This window comes from Notothenia rossii, assembly GCF_949606895.1.
Source record: "Notothenia rossii genome assembly, chromosome: 5".
Lineage (NCBI taxonomy): Eukaryota > Metazoa > Chordata > Actinopteri > Perciformes > Nototheniidae > Notothenia > Notothenia rossii.
This window is the reverse complement of record NC_136903.1, coordinates 74,655,304-74,671,120: the sequence shown is the minus strand read 5'-3', so window position 1 is coordinate 74,671,120 and position 15,817 is coordinate 74,655,304. Positions and strand designations below refer to the sequence as shown.

Genomic DNA, 15,817 nt, shown 5'->3' with positions numbered 1-15,817 from the left:
GCAGTCGTCCGTCCCTCTATTACCAGAGGTATGACATTTCAGTACCTTAAAAATACAAGCCCTCTTACAGTCATTAGAGGTGACTCCCAAAATACATTCCATTATAACCCTGTAGAAGTGCAAGGACACAAGACACATTGCAGATGGATCATGGGTATTATTTATACATAATTCACTTTTATTTAAGACATATTAACAAATATCAACACATGCTATTTCCCTCTCATAGAAAAAAAAGAGATGAATCCACAAAACTTTGTACGTCATTACAAATCCCAGAGAATTTAACCATCTAATCTTTGTTTCAATTCTTACACAGAAGTACTTGAAAACCCTTTGAAATCAAAAACGCAAGTGTAGAATTAGTCGTTTTTTTATTTTATTAACTGGTCTTACTTTAAATATTTTTGAACACATTTGCCAGTCTGTCTTTAGATCGTGTCAGGGTATGTGTGATAGCAAAGATATATATATCTAGATATATCTATCTATAGATATATCTATATATATCTATATATATCTATCTATAGATATATCTATATATATATATATATATATATATTTAAATCCTCCCTAAAACCTTAACAGCATTGTGATATTTAAAATCATTTTTAAATGATGAAATATATTTCTCCAGCGTCCCTATCAGAGAAGGAAGACATATGTATATTATCTATTTACATAGAGATAATGATAGTACCCTGCTGACCACAAGTGAATATAAAGACATGTAATACCTTTGTTTCTCATTTGTTTAATAAAACAATACAATAATAATGTGATTGGCAGAATAACTTGTCGGTCATGTAAAAATAAATTAATGTCTGGCACACAGTTAGGAATGATTAATTCTCTTTATTTATTAGCAGCAGTAATCATAAAATAAACATAACAACTTTTAATTTGTCTTTGAACGATATGAAAACACAGCAGCGTGAGTTCATTTAACTGAGGAAAACAATGGTTATGGAAAGGTGCTTTATTTCTCCAAACATTACATACATAATTCTGCATGGCATTGAAACTAGAATATGTACATTACCTCATTACAAAAGCAAGACGTTATTTGTATAAAACAATATGTACATGTTTCAAGCTAATGTTTGTCTGTAAGTCAAACACATCAAGCAAAAGGGGGAATATTCATGGAATGATTGCTGCCTTTTATCTGGTTCACTTCATGTTGCTTTAGTGTCGTCAACATACAGAAATATATCCAGTTAAATAGCAAATAAAACTTAGATATCTAGCCTCGTTTTAGGATAGTGTACAGTAAAGGCCACTGGATATCATTTAAATACCCAATTATTCCTCACATCATTCTTAAATGTTTCCTGGCTGTTTTAAAGCTGATAATGGCACAGTAATCACAGTAATGGCACACAGTTTTCTTCAGACAACATTTGGCAAAAAATTAATAGAAGTCAAGTAAAATTCAAAATGCAGCAATATAATGCCATCCATACAACAACAACACAAATCACAATCACACTTGGTGGCAACTAGTCTTGAGATTTTCTTTTAAAAGGATGACCTCAGACGAATAAAGTGCACGAGGATTCAGTAATTTTATATTCCTAAAGGAAAGAGATCTATTGGAATCTAGATATACTTTAGGGACAAAAATATGCATTTTAAATGTCAGATGACAGTCCTTCCTATATAAAAATATGAACTTTAAATTCTTCACCTCTTTCATGTTTCACTGGGTCTGTTGTGGAACAAAATGTATGATGCGATGCACAATGCCGTTGTTCATGAGTAATACATTCACCTTGATTAAGCTCACAAAAACAATAAATACAAATGCAATAATAAAAAAACTAAAGCAATAACACATTCATCCATACGGTGTCTTTAGTAACTCGCACTAAAATACCCCGCTATTTGACACATCATATTCTGTTGGTCTGATTGTAATCAGTAAACCTCAGTGCACTTTACAAAATGTAAATAAATATCACACATGTAAATAACATTCTATTTAGCAAAATATAAAATGTCACTGGGCTGTCACTTTCCCCCCCCTAAAAAAGCCCTGTCACTTGGTCACTGGCTTTATAGTTCTTTGCTTTAAAAGGAGTAGTTGGACATTAGAAAAAACAAGTTTATCCGCCTTCTTGCAGTGAGTTGGATAAGAAAATCAATACCACTGTCAGATCTGTTAGAAATATGGCTATAGACAGCAGCCGGTTAGCGTAGCTTAGCATACGGCTGCAAACAGCTAGCAAGGCTTCGTCTCAAGGTAACAGATCTGCTCACCAGCACCTTTTAGCTCTCATCACAACTGTAAAATTGTTCGATAAATCAAAAAACCAAAGTGTAAAAGCGATAATTCACAAGTGGTGGGACCCGTACAAAGTGGAAAATTTTTCCCATGTCAGTTGTTATACACATTTTAAAAGAGATAAAACATGTTAATAAGATGAGAAGAAGCTTAATGTCAAAACATTTCTTAATTCGACAAGTCAACATATCGAAACCATTTAAATAAGTAAACTGATGACATAGTTCAAACAGCAGATGGATAATAACAGTGTTAACTTGTAAAAACAAATGGAGTGAACCGACAGTGCTGCATGCCTGTGTAAAATAAACACAAACCAGCCTGTAAGGTTTAAAACTTACAGAGAAATACTGAAACTAGTTTTATAAAAAAAAAAACACATTTAACATAAATTAGTCATAGAGACTGTGTCAAGAAGACTTTTTTAATACAGCCCACACTCTTGTAAAATAGAGGAAAAGTAACAGCCCGAGTGACAATAATGCAGCATAAGCAGCTTCAGTTAAATATGGCTACCTACGTACAGTACAAGCCACCAGGTGTTCTTCACACTGCTGAACCTTCACACGTTAAGAAGAAAACCTTACATCGTTCCTGAGCGTTCTCTCCTACCAGCACTCCCTCCCCTCCTCCTACTCTTCCCCCTCCTACACATTATAAACCTGGGTGGTGGATGTGGTAGGTACGGCGGTGGCAGCGGGCTTCTCCCTTCTGACATATCTTGGCTTCCTCACTTCAGAAGAAACAGAAAACAAAAGGCAACATAAATCACCTTTGATGAAAACAGGAGAAGACAAGCACTGGAGACACTAATAGCAGAGATAACTCCAAGCTGGATTTGTATGCTTTGATCACGTTTCGTTTGGGAATTCAAGCTTGTCATCAGCTTTCATATATTTAACACTTGTCTACAATGTTGCTAAATAATCCCTTTTACTGTTGGACTGGTTCCATTAGTCATAGCTTCACATACAACCAGTTCAGCAGGGTCAGAGAATCAAAGCAGGAAGTTCCTGGTTAAGATAGTGAAGTCGTCTTACCTGTTGAGGAGGGGATCATTACAGCCTAGAAGAGAAAAAAACACATATGTCTTTGTACTACAAGACACAAGACATTCCTGAGGATATGAAAAATAAAATCAAACATTGTGAAGGAAACATAAAATGTACTCACTGTCTCACTTGGTTGGAATATGAAGGCTGTAAGTGCACAAGATGTTGTTATGTTTCAGTTTAGCTGACTGAAGAAAGGTATTATCACTGGAGCGTAGCAGTAACATTGTGTGTACATGCTTTAGTATATTTGATCTAATTGGTGTGGTGGGTTGACAGCACTTTGTTTGCATAACTACAGTCTCTCAGAGCGGCGTAGTGCTTACCTTTGTTGCGGCGGTAGAAGATGTTTGGGAGTCTGTTGGAGCGTTTGAGGTAGAAAAAGGAGGCAACAGAGAGGATCAGGAACAGGCTGATCAACAGTGTTCCCAGAAGAAGAGAGGCTGCCACACCTGGCCCTCCTGTTGAGAAATATTAGAAAACACACTAAATGATTTGTGAGAAAGGTTCTGAATATATTAGATGCTGGAGCTATTTACTATTACATCACACAGAGGTTGTAACTTGTGGAACTGGGTTCTTTTATCTAACTTACATTTCAAATGATAATAATACAAACGGATTATAAAAGCCTTAACCATGGTTCATTTACTCAATTTAAAGGACATCTGCTTAAAACTGAAATTGCAGTTGTTTTTCTATAATTTAAACTTTAGAAATATATTCTTATAGGCCAAGAAACAAATAATATGCTTAAGCTAATGGATTGAGATATCTTACCAATTTTTGGAATGACAGTCGTTACAGTTGTGTGATTTTTCCTCTCCAATGTATAGTCTAGTGAGCACACAAAAAGGGCATATTTAAAAGTTAAATGTGTTACATTCAGACATTTTATTTATTTGAAAACAGGCCTTTTCCTTACTGTAGGTGCAGACTGTTATGTTATCCAAATCCACAGCTGCTGAGTCGCAGAATATGCAGACAGTGTTGCTGTTCTCAAGGACACGCAAGAAGCATCCTGAAAAGAAAAAACAAGACAAATCCCATTTCCTGTCCTTTTGTACCATGGTCCAAATAAATATGAATTCCAATCTGCAATGTAATAGTCACAACATTAGTGAAGTGTCTTTCCCAGGGACACAACGACATGCTGACTGCAGTGGGGTCTGAACCTGTGACCCCCTGATCCGAACACCTACGGACAACCCACTGCACCACACGCCCCATTATATGTAGTATATATTGCTGAAGTTTAAATATTTTGTTTATCCACTAAAACTGTTTGCCAGTTTAAAATGAATAAAAAAAACTAAAAGGCTGGTTTCCTTTTTTTCACACATTGCTAAGCATAAGGGTAACACATCAGCACATAGACTGACATTGAAAAAATATGAATTCTATATAAAATTGGGAAATTCCTATGTTGCAAGGTTATGAAGCATTGCAAGGGAGTACAAATTAGAAAGTAAATATATACATATCAATATAACGATACACGCATTTATGGGCAGAGTATCATTTCACTCTTGCTTATCTCTAACCGAAAAGGATACAAATAAAAGTAAAGTTAAAAAGTGGAGCTCAAAGTTACAGTTTGGTCCGTGTGCCAGGATGATTCAAAGCTCGAAAACATTACCTGGCTCACAGTGGGTGTCATTCGAACATGAATTGTTCCCTCTCTGTTTCTCGCTGCAGCACTCAAGCGAGTTCTGATGTAAAGCCTACGGACCAAACCACATTCACAGATTAACAAATCAGTATTTCATGAGAAAAGCACACATTAACTCTTTGGCTGAGTAACATCCGTTTTTCTACCTTAGTGACAGGTGTCTCGGGACTGATCAGAATCACAGTTGCAGCCAAGACCAGAAGGAACGACAGAGCCATAATCAATGCCTAAAAGATCAAACAGACTTGATTAAATACACCTCACTGACTTTGATGAGATCAGATACATTTGCCTATTAAAAGAAGAGTGCTAAACAAACAACACAATTTCACTGGTTTCTTATATACACGGTATGTAATAGATTGGTCTAATTTTACATATCTGTGCTCTGCTGTTCGTAGTTGCCGTTTTTCTATTTTCTTTTCTTATTACTGATGACTAAATAAAAAATATATGGACCGAGTAGTTCAATTTGAAGTTTATCTTTATGCACCCAATTTACAAAACTTAGAAAAGTAAAGAAAGGATATACAGTGCAGAAATAACCAGAAAACCCACCAGCCTTATTCAAAGCCTGCACCTAAATCATTTTAAAATGTCACAAAATTAATAGTGGAAGTGAAATGCTGCCCCCTGTTTATTTGAAGCATGGAGCCATGCATCAGCCCACACTTTGTGCCTTTAACTTAACTGATGTCACAATATAATTATAGGTTCAAATCACCTTTTGGCTGAGAATAGGTTTAACATATGTTTGATGTTGTATCCTAACTAAAATGTTAGAGATGCACACAAACACCTTAGTTTAAATACACACAGAGCTCTCATTCCTGTATATCTTTTCTGTATAACTTTTACAACTACATTTTTAATGCAACGCAATGTATTGGTAACGTTAGAGCTTTAACCAACATATTTAATGTCTCAGTCATTTGCATGTAGTGTGCTAACGTCATTTGAGTTACACAGGATACATGCAAGGTGTTTAGCTAGCTAGCACCTGTCACAGGGAGAAGTTCAGTCTTCGGTCAGAGATAACATTACGATACCAGCGTTAGAGAAGTAGATTCACTGACTTATCCTTCAAATCTGTTTTATAATCACAGACAGAGCAGCAGCACAACTAAAAGTTAACTCACCTGCCTAGGCTTTGGCCTGACCAAACTCCTTGATGTGGTGTAATCAGATTCAGATCGGTTTCGCCGCAGAGGTATTTTTTTTTTAGAAAGTCACTGATAGTTTGGCAGATTTGTCATCAACACACCTCTGCAATTCAACCACAGACTGTCAGTGCGTAGCTCATTGCTGTAGCTACCTGAATTAATTTAGCATGCACACTTCCGGGTACGATTTTCAAAATAAAATTACAGGTATTTATGTGAATAAAAGATGTGGATCTATGAATTGGAAAAACTAATTTGAAGGTTGCAATAATAATAATAATAATAATAATAATAATAATAATAATAATAATAATAGCAACATGATTGATTGGTGTTTAATGTACATTAAAGGGTCACTGGACAGTCATAATTCATAAAGTAACTTGCATTGCTTTAAGAACCATTAAATAATAATAAAGACTGAGGCTGATTTATAATTATGCTGCATCATAACAGGCCCACCCGAGAACAAATATATAACAATGAAAATGTAATTAATTGAAGCATTTTTTAATACATGACTGAGAAATGAAATGAAACATTGAATATCCCCATGTTTCTGAATGTGAATGTAACAATAGCCTACTATTTCAATTAAATATTGATTTTATTAATTGATTTTATTTGATAAAATCTTAATGTTAACTGACTTTCTGGCTGGTTTAGTTTGTAAACCAGTCAGCCAGAAAGTCAGTTAACATTAAGTAACTACTAACTTAAGTCTAAATTAGTCATTCCTAGCATTCGGTGCCATTTAGGTCCACACCACATTATATCATATATTTTGTATTTAAAAGGTCTAATGCTTATTTTTTGAAAGCTTGGTTTTAAATGTTTATACCCTCTATCATAAAACAACAATGTTATTTAGCCAGGATATTAAAAATTCTAAATAATTACTCTGATTTTAGCACAAGTAGGCCAAATTGCTGTGTCCCCAATCATGTTTGCTCAACTTCTGTAACAGATATACAAAAAGAAATCAAAGAAATACAAACAAATTCTACATTTTTGTGAGTGTTGTATGACCTTTTTGCTAATATTCCTCACCAAATTGAAATTCTTGTTATTAATTAATTTGTATTGAAAATAAAGTGTGTGTCCCGTTTGAATGTCCCCCCTGTTACTCTGATTTGAATCCCTCTGGACACGCCCCTTTACTATTCTACTATTTGTATGACTCAAGAAGAAGGATACATTTTGAGTGGGAAATAATCTTCAAGAAGCAGAGTGAATGCATTCTTCCTTCAACGTTTTTCTAATGTTTTAAAGAACTTAACTATTGCGGTAAAGCATAAAATGTCCACCCTGATATGCTCATTTTTAGTGGAACTGATCATTTGCTTTACATTTAGAAAATATGGTGAATATATCTATCAAATATGTTTTTGTTGTCACCAAGTGCTAGCTTGATTATCATCACACATGTAGCAATAGCCAAGTTTAGCATAAAATGTCCGCCCTGTTACCGTCCGCCCTGTTACTATTTTTCACAGTAACAGGGTGCACACACAGTAACTGGGGATGGTAAAACCAAAAAAAATGTAAGCATAATATCCTGAGCTTGACCAAAATATGTTTCTTATACTTTAACAAGCCATCATTCAGATTAAATTAAAAAAAAAACATGGAAAATTATGTTTTTTATTTTTGAATACCCTAGCTGAAATGGCACCGAGTGCTAGGAATGACCCAATTATGCTGTGGGGATAAAATGTCGATTAAAGGTAGGGTAGGTAAGAATGGAGCAACCAGCTCGAGTAAGCTAGAATTTGAAAGTACGCAGCCGAAAAAAATCTGCCCCTTCCTACAGACTTCCTTCAACACACACGAACGCGCACATGACCAATGAGGGCACGAGATACGTTTGTGCACGATGGAAGGTTGACAGGCAGGTAGGCCATCCAGTTATTTTAGCCGGGCCGGCTCAGATGATTGGTCGTGCTTTTTACAACGCCACGGCTTCCACAGATGAAATGTTGTTTTGTATTTATTTATTGTCAAAGCATTTAATGTATTCATTGCTTTCGCGATGTTAAGAGCATTCCATGGATTATAACAAAAAGTGATTCTGAAGTGAATTATCTACCCCACCTTTTAGCCAACAAAAACAAATAGAAAATCTTCTAAAATATTGACTTTTCTGACGGTCCCCAAACGCAGCCCGGCCTCGCTCTGGAAGGTTGTATGGCGGGAGTTTTAAATCCTCGCGAGTTTACAACGGCCGGTCTAATCATCTCTTTTTCATCGCTGCGAACTGTGAGTCATTTTAATACATTTATTTATCCCCAAAACAATTGCATTCTACCGAATAAGATGACTAGCATGCAGTAAAGATATGCTTAAGTGTTATAGCTAAACAGTTAACATTAACTTAAGTTTAAATGTCCTCCACTTCAGTCGAAGTCAGCTAGTGAAGCGCTTTTATGCGTTTATGCTAACTGGAGTGAACAGGCTAACAACTAATACACATCTGTCAGCACCTGCTGCTCATAGAAAGACATGGCTAGCTAAAATGGCTACTAACTTTCTCTCTTTACAAACAGGTAATCAAACGCAATGAATCACATCAGAAACATAAAGGAGAAGCTGAGCATACCAACTGGAAGCAGGTAGTTAAAGTAGCTATTTAAGAGTGGTTTCCAACTATTGTTTCTTTATCTGTGAATAAGGTTATGCACAGCTGTGATCAATCGTTTTCACGCTGACTAACAGTGTAATAACACTTAGTCAAGAAGCCCTACGTTTGAATAGCAATATGTATGTATCTATGTAAGTCTGTCTGTGTTTACCTTATTTCTACAAACACATATTTATTTTAACAAAACATCAACAGAAATGTGTCTACCAGCGGCTACTCCAGCTTCACAGACTCGCAGCTTTTCTTCGGGTCTCAGTTTTGGCCTGAAAATTCTCAAAGCATGTCTCAAGAAATGAGTTTGTCATCCAGGAACTCCCAACAAAGTTCACAGGAGGTGAGTTTTATCATCTTACAAATGGTTGTTGGTGAAGCAGTGATATATTTGAGGCCCAAAATGAATGGACAAATCCATCTGGTTCAGTGGCATTATTACTTATGCAGGTTACACTCAGTTTACTATTAATTATTAGTGAGTTAAGTAATGGGTCTGATGGGGGAGTTTACAGGTGTGTTGTTCTGTGAAAAATAGTTTAAAAAAAGATGTGAATCTAATTTCATTAGAAAGATCCAGGCACCTTCATTCAAATCGGCAGTATGTCAGTATACTTCATCTTTGCTATATTGTTTGTTAGTAACAAGCACATTTATTCTTATATTGCAAAATGAATGACATTGAGGCATTTAATTACAGTTTAATGGACCACCATAAGTGAATGCAGTAATTCAGGAGGCAACCTGTTTCTTTGAATTAAATCTTTTATTTGTTATCATACCTTCATATGGACGTATTTATTGTTACTGAAATGATGTGAAAATCTCTTCTGCCTTGTGTATCTATAAACCTCATATTGTTTTACTTTTTTTTTTAGGGAAGTGACCCCAAGTTTATAAGCAGTTATCACACCAAACCTTTCTTGTTTGGAGAATTAAAGGACAAGACCAAAGCTTTTGGGATACTCGATAAGTTTGAAGAGGACAAGAAAAGGGCAAAAGAACAAACTGACAGGTCCGTAGCTACATGCAACAAACTTTTTATTTATACTAGTGGGATTATTATTTATTTTTTTGAGTTGGCCTAATAACTTCTGACAACTTGAAATCTATCCTTTTTGTTTTAACAGTGATATTTTAGCCAAAGAATTTAATCACTTTCGAGAAACCCTCAACAATGTAAGTTATCATAGACATCCATGCTGTCCCCTTTTTGGATTTGAAAGCTTCTCTACTGTAGATGTAACATGTTCAACTATGCTGCCATGCTTTTCAGATCCAACAACTGGTCGCTGGCACTGGGAAAAATACCTGTGCGTGCGAAGCGGTCCTTCAAAAATTTGACAGTTTTTCGTCAACAAGTATGTTTTCTTATTTATTGATACTTTTAAATGAAATGATTTAAATTGGAGTTGAGTTCTAATTAGGGCTGCTCGATTATGGCAAAAATCCTGATCTTGATTATTTGGATCAATAATTGATATCACGATCATTAAAAACGATTATTCATTTACCTTGAAAACATCAATTCATTGAAAAAAACAGTTGATTACCCTTAACTTTAATTATAATTCCAATAAAAAAAACGTTTTATTTCGATGATGTTGTTTTCATAATCGTTGCAAGCCAAAATCGTAATTGCGATTAAAATACGATTAATTGAGCAGCCCTAGTTCTAATAATATTTGCCAGTAGATGGTGCTCTTTGCCAAATGAATACACATGGGTAAACCATCATTTTGGAAAATTACTTTATGGTTCTATTATCTTCTATACATTTATATTGTATTGAAATACGTTTTATACATGCATATATCTTTTATTCCCATTTATCACAGTGCAGACTAATATCAAAAGTCTTCAGATTGACATTTCCCAGCAGTTTGAGGCTTTACTGACTAAAGTCAACTCCAAGAAAGAGCTGATGGCTGAACTCGAAGACAAGATGCAAAAGGTGAACCATATTGAAACTTTTAATCAAGATTGCTGCAGATTAATTGAGGTGAAAGTGTATTTGGTTGGCTTCCAGTTGTATAAATGTACATTTGACCATTTAGACTGGGGACACCACGGTGGCATTTGGTTCAAACCTGCAAGGCTTAAAGGATGATCTGGGTTGTCTGAGAGAGGAGCAGGAGAGAGAGCGAAACATGCTGGAAGAGGCTCTGAAGCTGCTCAGCACCTTAGTCTCAGAGCACTCAGCCAAAGCCAGCTCTGAGAGGGTGACGGACAGTGCCAACCAGACGTCACCAGAGCTCGAACATTCTTTCTCCAACATTCTACAGGAGAACAAGCTTGAAGGCACACAGCTAATATGCAAGTCATACGACTGTGAGCGCAATCAGGCTCAACTTCCCCCTCAGGGTCCCATCATAGGAAAGAGGAAAGTCCCTCAGAGAGGCCAGAGGAGGTTCAGAAAGAGGCCGCTTGTGCTCTCACAGAGGAGTAAGGGCACTGTCACAAATGAAAACAGTCAACCACTCATGAACTGCGACAAAGGACAGCATGTTACTACACCTCGATGTGAGCGTCGTGATCCGAACATGGTACCAAGGAAGGACCATCTCGTTGTGGAACGTCGAATAATGCCAACCAGGAAGGTGAGATCAATAGCTGAAGGTTGTTACATCCACCCACTCAGCTGCTGGTCTCAGGAGAGCAACAGCTCCGTGCGCGTTGAAGGAATAGAACCCATCTTGGCGAAACCCTTGGCTGAGTCCAAAGCGGTGACCCCAGTGAGACCCGAAGGCCTCTGGCAGCTGTTTGATATAGATGGGAGTTCTGATTTAGGCTATTAGAGAAGGAGTAAACGAGTATGAAGCCTGAAATGTGTGTTGTTCTAATTATCCCTACTCTGGACCTATTATACTAGTTGTAAAGTTTCTCAGTTTGTAGACAAATTAACACATTGATAACTGTTTAATGTTGAAAAAAGCTTTAGAGGGATGTAAAAAGATACAATATGTATTTGATTAATAACTAATGTATTCTGTACTTACACTTCTGAGTACACAATGTAAACAAACAACTGTATTCAAATAAACAAACGTTTCTATAATATTGCTAACGTTTAGTTTGTTTATTAGCAGAACACATTTGCTTTAGCAAGCATCCATCAAAAGAACAAACTCATTAATGAATACGATATTCAACTATGTATGACATGTCAACTTATTTATAGTAAATTGACATTGCCATACAATTATTGATTGACAGAAAATTCCTTAGCATAATCGTTTCAGTCATTGTTTTTAGGCACAAACATTATTCTGGATTAAGCGACCCATAGAGAGGTTTTTTTCTCTTTATCCGTGTGGTATATTTCTGTACCATATATGTACGTCTTGATGTCGAAAGAAATCATTTTGTGTTGCTGATAATTTTGTGCCACACAGCTGCAGGTTTTAGGGGTCAATCTGCAGATCTTGCGCAATAAGATACAAAATGACAATAACTGTATTTACAAATGTTCTTTTGTATTCTCATTAACAGGAGAATCTCTTGCGACAGCGTGCAAATCATTAACTGCAGATCCTCTTCCATGCAGGATAACAATGAACGCCTTTAGCCCAGCATTAAGTGCATTAATAATGAATCATTAATTTCCTTTGCTAATTCTCCCACACAGACTTTGGCCTGACCTGAGAGGGGGGGGTCACTGTTTAACTAAGTCTGCAGGTGGGGACATGAGTCCCCTCGGGTTGAGACTTGCAACTAAGCAGACGTCATAGTTATCATGCATCAGAGCGTGCCGAGCCACCACAGTCCACCGGCCCCCCCACGGATCCAGCTCCAAAATGTCCTTTGTTATATCGTCATGACGATCTAAAAGTAGTAATGAAACAGATTTCAGTCCCATGGAAACATCTTTCAAGCACTTTTACTTAAATGGATACAGATATTCTTTCTTACCTGCTCCTTTGTAGTATCCACACACATATATCTTGCCTCCCACCACTCCTGCGTTTGAGGCATTGGTGCGCAGAGAGAGCTGTGCGAATGGGAGAGGAGGTCCATCCCTCCACTTATTTTCATCTGGGTTGTAGATCTCCACAGCATCAAGGCAGTGGCGTGATTGCCCACAGTCACTGCCTTCACAACCAATACCACCTGCAAAATCCATATTTCATCAGCAAATGGCTTCATTCTCTCAAACTATTTCTAATACTTGTTTAGCAGAATAAGTGCAGCACAATCAGAGTTTCCCTTCAATATTGTAATATCTATAGAAAATGTGCCATCAGTCAACACCCTCTAAAAGGATCATCAAAAATATTGTTTCAATATTGCATACCAAGAGAGATTAAAAAGAAAACAATACATAATCTTACCCATCACATAAATGTCACCATTGAGTACAACTGCACTGCAGCGATACTTTGAGTACTTCATGGGTCCTAACTCTGTCCACTTATTTATGTTTGGATCATACTCCAGCAGTCGGTTACTGAGACGGTCCGGCTCATCATCCGTCCGGTATGACTGGGTGGTTGAAGGGGAGGGAGAGGGAGACAAAGCAGTCAGAGAGGGGTTACAGACACTCAAGGTTTTTGCAGGTCTCAAAAGTCTCACATTCACTTTAAATGTATGACTAAAATGGTTGTACGTTTTTTTTAGCCATTAAAATAATGTTAAGATATTTTGATATTACCTGTGGTGTTCGACCCCCGATCACATAAAGGCGATCTTTCATCCCGACTGCGCTGTGATAGGCTAAAGGCAGAGGCAGGGGCGCTGCACTGCGCCACGGCCCTCCTTGCAGAGACCACCGCTCCACACAGTTAGTGATGAGAAGCTGGTTCTTCAGCTTCATCTGCCCCCCCAGCAGGTACAGAGTTTCCCCCAGTGATGCCAGAGCGTAGGAGTCTCGGTATTCTGCTGACGACAGGCACTCCCAACTTCCCTGCGCCTCCACTTTGTACCTGGCCAACAGGGAAAACAATCAGTGCCATCTGAGTGGGGTAAGCAAATACACAGTTATCAAATGTGTCATCTAATGTCTTACCTGTAAATCTCAACGTTAATGTCTTTCTGTCGGGCCATTTTGCGAGCACTTGCCTCTCCTGCGACTATAATGTCATTCTTTTCAGTAACAACCCCGGCACACACAAACCCCAGAGCCTCTGCGTAGCGAGGTGAAGTGATGTAGTAGGTTCGGCCTGTGGATGGGGCATAGCAGAAGCTGCGCTCAGAAAAGCTGCCATATCTCGATCTAATCCCACCACCATCGTTTCCAATACAGAGCAGCAGGTCTGTGGTCTCCATGCCGTAGCGCAGCTTTAGCTTGCGTGGCGCTGCTGAGGGGTGCATCGCTGTGACATCCAAGGCTTGATTGAGCATCTCAAGACACTCAGCGTCAGACAGCAGGGCCGTGTTCCTCTTCATCGCGTCTTTCAAATTGTCAGGGTGTATCAGCGGCAGACGGACCTTCCTCAGGAGTTCAGGAAGGTGCAGATTACGGACCTCTCCATCTTCCACAGTGCAGTGTCTGACCCAGCGGAGGACCACATCCAGGATGGTCTCTTCTTGTGAAACGTTAAGGTCATCAGAGGTCAGCAGCTTTCCCAGTTGATGGGCCTCCAGCTCCAGGACTTCCTCATTTTGGCAGACTTGGACAAAGTTCTGCCCAAGAAAGCGCTGAGCATGTTCAGCTAAATCCTCCGCTCCAAGGTCACGGGCAAAGTAATACACACCGAGGCAGTTGGAAGCATCCATGTTCTCGGTCATGTGCAGCTGACAGCGATGGAAAACGTCGTCCATCTGCAGGAGAAAAGATGCAATAGAGATGCCTTGCACATTGGCGTTGGTGAGAGCAAGATCTGAGCAGTACATGTAGTTCAGCAGGAGGGCCAGGCTGTCTGCAGGGGTGTCACGCAGAACTATTTCTCTAGTGTTGCACTCGCGAAGGCCGCAGGTGAACATAACACGAAAGTAAGGACTAAAAGCGGACAAGACGACCCGGTGACAGGGGAAGCTGATTCCCTCAGCAACCAGCACCACATCCGTCAGATGCTCGCTCTCCCTCATCTTCCTCAGCTGGTTGAGCAGCACCAGCCCATGTTTGGAGGTAACATCCATTTTACCTCAACTTTTTAGTGACAATAATATGTACAAAAGTTAGGAAGTGTTATGCAATCTGAACACCTGGTCAGGAGATTGTCTCTAGAAAAACAAGAAGAAAACAAATTATTAGAAGCCATCAATATCATAAGAAACAGTAGTTCAAAGTATAATTAATACTAAAACTTCTATTCAACATTTGTTAACATTAAAGAATATCCCAATAAACCAGAATGGGTAATAACCATGATATTTAAAAATAAATGTTATGTCATCTAAAAAACACACACATATAATATTACATACATTATAAATAATGATTTAGTTTTTTTTTTCTCTATCTGGCACAAATTAGACTAATGTCTAATATTATTAGAATTATTAATATCATTATTTTCTTCTATTTATATTGCGATAACATTGTTATCGTTGTTTTTATGGCCACTGTAATCAAAATGCTGCTCTGATTAAAAAAATATACATTTTCTATTAGCCTTAAATATATTCAATACTAGCCAAATGTCCACCACCATTGTCCATACTGTATAGCCTGTACAATATTATAACTCTTATAACACCACATCTGTCCTTTGTATTACAGCATGCCCTTTTAAAGCCTTACCATAATCATTAGCTCCTTGGTAATCTTCCGCCTAAAAAGACGAGTACATTTCCATGTGTTGTTGATGTTGCTGAATTGGTCAGTCAGCTGTGTTAGAGAAGGTCCGAGAGACTGCAGGACACTAAGATATGTACCCCCTCCTCTGCTGTGGCCCTCTGAGCTGCCAACCCAAAATAGACAGTGTTGTTGCCGACAGCAAGTAGGTCAGAAGGTTTCCCTGGTCAGGACAGTGTTAACTTGTAATCTGAGACATGATAGAGACATACATTGAATTATTTTGATATTCCTTATTAGATTTATTGGGATTATGTTGTACTTTGTGAGTAAAG

General features: G+C 37.8%; 3 protein-coding genes across 4 annotated transcripts; 1 reads left to right on the top strand and 2 right to left on the bottom strand.

The window, feature by feature from the left end:
• Positions 1 to 840: 840 nt before the first annotated feature.
• On the bottom strand, positions 841 to 6,427 carry cUnh1orf159 (chromosome Un C1orf159 homolog). Of its 2 annotated transcripts, none has more exons than XM_079683044.1 (9): positions 6,155 to 6,427; positions 5,158 to 5,238; positions 4,979 to 5,063; positions 4,265 to 4,360; positions 4,120 to 4,176; positions 3,666 to 3,800; positions 3,461 to 3,486; positions 3,328 to 3,352; positions 841 to 3,020 (listed from the first exon to the last, which is right to left on the bottom strand). In XM_079683044.1, exons 2-9 carry the CDS (start codon positions 5,227 to 5,229, stop codon positions 2,935 to 2,937), a joined length of 582 nt encoding a protein of 193 aa, XP_079539170.1. In that variant the 5' UTR covers positions 5,230 to 5,238; positions 6,155 to 6,427; the 3' UTR covers positions 841 to 2,934. The 2 variants fall into 2 exon arrangements, with proteins under 2 accessions (XP_079539170.1, XP_079539169.1); XM_079683043.1 differs by having other exon boundaries at positions 6,151 to 6,423.
• A 1,809-nt stretch (positions 6,428 to 8,236) lies between these two features.
• On the top strand, positions 8,237 to 11,746 carry ccdc36 (coiled-coil domain containing 36). Its single transcript, XM_079683042.1, has 8 exons — positions 8,237 to 8,433; positions 8,721 to 8,786; positions 9,011 to 9,149; positions 9,685 to 9,821; positions 9,937 to 9,985; positions 10,083 to 10,167; positions 10,645 to 10,760; positions 10,864 to 11,746. The coding sequence occupies exons 2-8, from the start codon at positions 8,734 to 8,736 to the stop codon at positions 11,602 to 11,604; spliced, it is 1,320 nt and encodes a 439-aa protein (XP_079539168.1). The 5' UTR covers positions 8,237 to 8,433; positions 8,721 to 8,733; the 3' UTR covers positions 11,605 to 11,746.
• Positions 11,747 to 11,870: 124 nt separating this feature from the next.
• Positions 11,871 to 15,627, bottom strand: kbtbd12 (kelch repeat and BTB (POZ) domain containing 12). Its single transcript, XM_079683040.1, has 6 exons — positions 15,489 to 15,627; positions 13,812 to 14,968; positions 13,458 to 13,728; positions 13,138 to 13,288; positions 12,719 to 12,916; positions 11,871 to 12,631 (listed from the first exon to the last, which is right to left on the bottom strand). The coding sequence occupies exons 2-6, from the start codon at positions 14,882 to 14,884 to the stop codon at positions 12,462 to 12,464; spliced, it is 1,863 nt and encodes a 620-aa protein (XP_079539166.1). The 5' UTR covers positions 14,885 to 14,968; positions 15,489 to 15,627; the 3' UTR covers positions 11,871 to 12,461.
• Between the last annotated feature and the right edge of the window lie 190 nt (positions 15,628 to 15,817).

Excerpts from the sequence above, each read along its gene's own strand:
- ccdc36 (XM_079683042.1), top strand. The coding sequence starts at position 8,734 with ATGAATCACATCAGAAACATAAAGGAGAAGCTGAGCATACCAACTGGA. Across the intron at positions 9,822-9,936 it reads GCAAAAGAACAAACTGACAG|TGATATTTTAGCCAAAGAAT; the intron begins GTCCGTAGCTAC and ends TTGTTTTAACAG. Across the intron at positions 9,986-10,082 it reads TTCGAGAAACCCTCAACAAT|ATCCAACAACTGGTCGCTGG; the intron begins GTAAGTTATCAT and ends CATGCTTTTCAG.
- kbtbd12 (XM_079683040.1), bottom strand. The coding sequence starts at position 14,884 with ATGGATGTTACCTCCAAACATGGGCTGGTGCTGCTCAACCAGCTGAGG. Across the intron at positions 13,729-13,811 it reads ATTAACGTTGAGATTTACAG|GTACAAAGTGGAGGCGCAGG; the intron begins GTAAGACATTAG and ends CCTGTTGGCCAG. Across the intron at positions 13,289-13,457 it reads TCGGGGGTCGAACACCACAG|TCATACCGGACGGATGATGA; the intron begins GTAATATCAAAA and ends TCAACCACCCAG.
- cUnh1orf159 (XM_079683044.1), bottom strand. The coding sequence starts at position 5,229 with ATGGCTCTGTCGTTCCTTCTGGTCTTGGCTGCAACTGTGATTCTGATC. Across the intron at positions 5,064-5,157 it reads CCGAGACACCTGTCACTAAG|GCTTTACATCAGAACTCGCT; the intron begins GTAGAAAAACGG and ends TTTGGTCCGTAG. Across the intron at positions 4,361-4,978 it reads TGACACCCACTGTGAGCCAG|GATGCTTCTTGCGTGTCCTT; the intron begins GTAATGTTTTCG and ends TTTTCTTTTCAG.